The sequence below is a fragment of the Halyomorpha halys genome, unplaced genomic scaffold (genome assembly GCF_000696795.3).
Source record: "Halyomorpha halys isolate HHAL.00 unplaced genomic scaffold, Hhal_1.1 Scaffold2402.1, whole genome shotgun sequence".
NCBI classification, from domain to species: Eukaryota; Metazoa; Arthropoda; class Insecta; order Hemiptera; family Pentatomidae; genus Halyomorpha; species Halyomorpha halys.
This window is the reverse complement of record NW_027111322.1, coordinates 68132-73351: the sequence shown is the minus strand read 5'-3', so window position 1 is coordinate 73351 and position 5220 is coordinate 68132. Positions and strand designations below refer to the sequence as shown.

At 32.6% G+C, this 5220-nt stretch overlaps 1 protein-coding gene across 1 annotated transcript in view; it reads right to left on the bottom strand.

The window, feature by feature from the left end:
• Window positions 1-711: 711 nt before the first annotated feature.
• The window catches only part of LOC136796240 (uncharacterized), a gene marked incomplete at its 3' end in the record, with an annotated part of 44440 nt that continues 39931 nt past the window's right edge, over window positions 712-5220 (bottom strand). The window contains exon 3 of the mRNA XM_067049344.1: window positions 712-936. Within this exon, the coding sequence (XP_066905445.1) occupies window positions 712-936 (225 nt within the window). The remainder of the gene's footprint in view (window positions 937-5220) is intronic.

The window sequence follows — 5220 nt, the reverse complement described above, 5'->3', positions numbered from 1 at the left end:
ATAATTTAGATTGTGGGAACTATTGTTGAGATAAGACGGTTGTTGAGAGAGGGTCACCAATTTGTAGTTAGAGGATGATAGATTGTTCGCTTACTCAAGATGGGATGGGTCACTTGATGCTGATGTGCCGACCTCCGGGCTGTGTGCACCCAAGTCCCTCGCTCTGCTCCCTGGCCTCCTAGTTGGACATCTTGTCTCTTCGGTGGCTGGTAACTGGCCGGGACCATACCAGAGCTTCCTTGAGAGTCCTCAGGTTCCGTCAAGTTAGGGGTTAGCTCAATGATGTGGCAGTTGCCCTATCTTTTACCATAGATGACACTATTGTAGATTGGGTCCTTCGCCCATTTAAAGTGACCCCTCCCCTTCCCACATCTCTTAAATCACAAAACTACAGGCCTTTGGACTGAACAGTAATCCTATTATTGTGTGTACTATTGAGCTCCAGCTCCGTATTCATTTCTAAGTTACATCGATACTACATTTATGACTAAACATTCAATAACTTAAGCAGTTATTAAAAAATGCTTAGACATTAATAAATAATAAATTAAAGGCTAAATAAATAAATGTTATGTTGGGAGAGAGGAGAGGAAGATGAGGAAGGAGAACGGGAGTGGAATGAAGAAGAAGATTAAAATTGTCCTTCAGACAGGACTCATTACAAGTTAGAATGTATATAAAAGAGAGTTAATTAAGACTAGGGGTACTTACCAGGTTGATGGTGACTATGAGATCGTGTTGCTGGTGTCTCTTCTTCTTGTTGTCCTTCTTGATGGGGGCAGGAGGCGGTGGCTTGGCGACAGCCTGCTGCTGGGCTTTTGGGGCCGGGGTCTTCACCGATCCCTTCTGGGCCGTCGGTGGTTTCTTCACTGGAGTCGTTGAACCTTTCGGTGCGCATTTCTGGTTTACGTGTCCGTCTGCGGGCTTGTTGCGCGCCTAAAATAGAATAAGTCATTAATGACTGTGATAGTGATAATAGTAATATGTACATATAGTAGTTAATTTCAGAATCAAGATTTGTATATTACAAAACAAATTACACTAACACTAACGGTTTCATTCCACTAAGAGATTACACAGGTCTACAAAAAGAAACTTTCGGATAATTTTGGAAGTTCCTTTTTTTTATTGGATTGCTAGAAACTGAAAATGAACTCTGTTTTCTTCCATAATGTGAAAAATTCTCACAAATTCGTGATATGTAATGCCAGCATACATTTGTGATAGTAGTACAAAAATAAAGAAAATCTCTCATAGCACCTCGTGTATTCAACCGATCAACATAAAATATTTATGGTATCAAAAGGACGTTAAAATTTACAAAATCACACTATTAAGTCAATTTGAATTGGAGATGTAAGGCAAAATATTAATGATTATATAAATATATTTGAATGAATTTTAACTTCCCTAAAATAACAACAAAATATTTACTTTATTTTTATCATCGAAACGAATGACAATATTTCTTTCCAACTGTAAAAAAACATTTTTTTTTTATTATTATTTTAAGGTATCAACCACTTCGGGGATTAATGATCTTAGTTTCTGAAATTTTTATTAGACTTTAATTCCTTTATATCTGAAATTTGTAATAGTCTTTATTGTCATAATTTCCAAATTTTGTCTTCGTTTCTGAATTTAAATGTATAACTATTGAGTGATTCAAAAATTCGAAAAGTTTATCTACAGTCTGTTTGTTATCCTGAATAATTGAATGGAAATTTGCTGGTAATTCATACAATGATTTGATGGTATGCTTGGCATACATCTTCTTGGGACAGCAAATAAGACATTCAGTATATTTTTTCAACAAAACACTTAAATTTGGTTAAACATTTAAAATGGTTAAAATTTAATAGCATGCACGAACAATGAAAGTTTCAAGTTGATTTAGGCATTTGTGTAAACAAATTCACTCTCTCAGGCAAATAGGAAAAATATCAATTGTTGTTTTTTGACCTTTGCTATTAAATCAGTAGATACGTTAATTATTAATTTTCTAGAACAAATAATAGTAAATTAAAAAAAAGTAGGGAAATTAAGATTAATAAAAAAAATACTATAAAATAAAAAAAATGAATAAACAAAGTAGGTTTAAAAAAAAATTTAATTCTTCATATTCAAATAAGGAATTTCCGACCAATCGGTACGTGTTGGAATAAAAAAAAAGTCCATTTCAGTTTTAGCAAGCTAATAAACCTAGAGAACATGATTGGTAAAACAAATATTTGTTAGGAGACCTGTGTTACTGGCAGGAATGCAAAATTTTCAGCAATGATTAAAATTTCAAAGCCAGGGTAAAAAAATGTACTGGATGAATCCAATAACAGAAGGAAGGGTTGAATCCAATAAAGTCGTTGTCGAATCAAAGGTTTAATATAATTATTAAAAAACGATGGTCAGTAATTTTTATCAAACAATGTGAAAATGTTCATTGTGTTCTATTTATTATTTTGTAATTATTTAATTTATATATTTGTAAATTTGGTGTGAATGTGCTCTCTGATCCCTTTTACTGTTGTCTGTAAATATATGACAGAATGTAATGTTATACAATAAAACAAAAAATAAAATAAAATAAATAATTCTTTAACCGATGAGGTAGAATTACTGACACCATTGAGGTGAATTCTGATGGACTGTTTTTTTATTTTTCATTTGATTAAAAATTAAGTCCTAAACCTAGTCTACAATGCATTCTTAAGGTACTTACGTATTTAACGTCCCACAACATGCTATTGTTTTGCCTGTAACCATACTGTAACTTTTCTTATCACTTTTATTTTTTATTTAATTTTGTAACTTGTATAACAAAAAGTTCTCTTTTTGTATTATCCTGTTTGCATACAAACCTGGGAATTACCATTTACGGACGAAAACACAACAAAATATTTTATGATATTATTTGTATTTATTAAAATACTTAGTACTTCAATTGCACAACTACAGACTTCCGCACGCAATGCTTGCTCAAGTTAAACTACCCTCTAATTAATCCTTTACTACTCAAGTCGGTTGTTTTGCCAAGCAGAAAACGTTGTCAGTAGAGATGGATCATTTTCCATTTGAGCGAGCAAAAGAAGTGGAGCTTGACAATTTTTATTTATTTAAAGCGGTAATATTATTTTGAATATTTTAAAATCGCAATGAGATTTTTAATATTTTACTGTATCAAAAAAATGTATTTGAATATTACCATTTAGCTCATGGTAGACGATTTGTACTATTTTATTTTTATAATTGGATGTGATAATGACAAAAAATTTTACGATTATTTTCAATACAATTCGAAATTGAAATTGTAAATTGTAGCTCTTCCATCAGGGGCTGAAAAATCCAAATTTCGTAAAAGACCTTCTTGCCTCGGCTCATGATTTAAATAAGAAACGCAGGAGGTGTCCAGATGAGCAAAATGCTCAAATGAGAAAACAAAACAGATGAAATACTAGGACAATATAATTGTTTATTTCAAAAAATGAGCAAAAAGGTCAAGGCTACATCCAACCTACATAGTAGGTTAAAACTGAAAGCAAAAATGGTGGATGGGTTAATGTTCCAATTGGTTTCGAACACGGTTTTAGTAATGAATTGTGAGTTCAATATTCAGCCACAAAAGTTGAACCTAAATTTCAAACTGCATACAGCGGTTGGATCGATAGTGATGATACGAACTAAGGCAGTCATGTTATTGTGTTATCCACGTTATAATATCACCATGATCCCATTTGGACCAATTTGGGATATCAGTGTAACGCACGCTAGCGAACTAATGGGGTATCGTCTCTCATATTGGCTTTGCGGCATGTGACGGCTGTTAACTGCCCATTGGTCCGCAAAACGTAAATTACCATCATCGATCGTCCTTGGTGGATTAAATCATCAGTGAGACCAATTATAGGGCGTATTTTACTTCAAATTATCTGTATATAAAATATTTATTAAGGAAGAGTATTGCAGTCATGAAAAATTATTAATCCAAATTTTTAACGGAAAATTAATCTTTTTAAAGGTTCCCTATATTCAAATAACTAAGTCTTGAAAGTTAAATTATGTATTTAAGGCATGGCTGGGATGTTACAGCAATTTTAAACGTCCGGCCAGGACGTGTTACAAATATCATCATAATATCGTAAATTTCACGCTTTTTTTTTTAAAAAAATCAATATTGGTTCTCATGATTTTTTATTAAACCCATCATATTAATGCACGATTAAGTTTTATTTGATATCTGCTAGCTCTATTTCCTTGCCATATTTTATCTGTTTTTAATGTTCCATTAAATCCTGTTGAGCAGATTGGCTACTTTTGGCACCGTATTGTGTACCCCCATAATAGACTAAAAGTGCATGCAGATTACGATTACTACAAACCCTACTCGACAAACGTTCTAAACTTTCTATTTACTCCAAAAAACTCTTATACACTATAATAATCAGACCTGTTTGGAAATATGGAATCAAGTTTTGGGGCTTCACCAAACTATCAAATTCCTCTCGTATCCAATCCTTACAATGCTAAATCCTTCGTAAAATCTTTGATGCTCCTTAGTACGTCAAAAATAAACTCATCCATTATGACCTCAACTTCTCATTTATTGCAGGTTTGGCCTGAAATAGATATGCCTCGTTTCATTCCAAAATCCTTACCTACACAAACCCATTAGTTATTAATCTCAGACTGATAATGGTCCATTTCAGGTGTTTTGTGTTTTATAGAATGTAAAAACCATTAAAATTAGTGATTATGATCTTCCAGGAGAAGTATAGTTTCGGATTATAAGTAAAATAATTTTTTTTTTGGTTTTTGAAAAAATTTTTTTTTACTATTTGAGGGAAATTTTTTTAAATCCAGCCTTATTTCAGCCCTACACCATAGCAGAAACACTATCGAAAATTTAAGCTTCATATTCATTGTCGTTTTTGGGAGTGATCATCAGTGAGCGAAATACTGATTCGTACTGACGTTCCTTTACATAGGAGCCGTTGTAACCAGTTAGTTAACGCGAGATAAATAACATAAAAAATCAGTGAAGACTAAAATGACTTTATTCTAATATATTTACAAGAACTACATGTTACTCAGTCTCTATCTTCTAACTTATATCTTACTTAGCTATCTAGTCTAGAAAATATATATGTACTCTGCAGAAGAGGGGGTAGTAAGAATAAGGAAATAAGAGAGGGGGTTTTGACCAATCGGATAATTTTAGGAGACTAG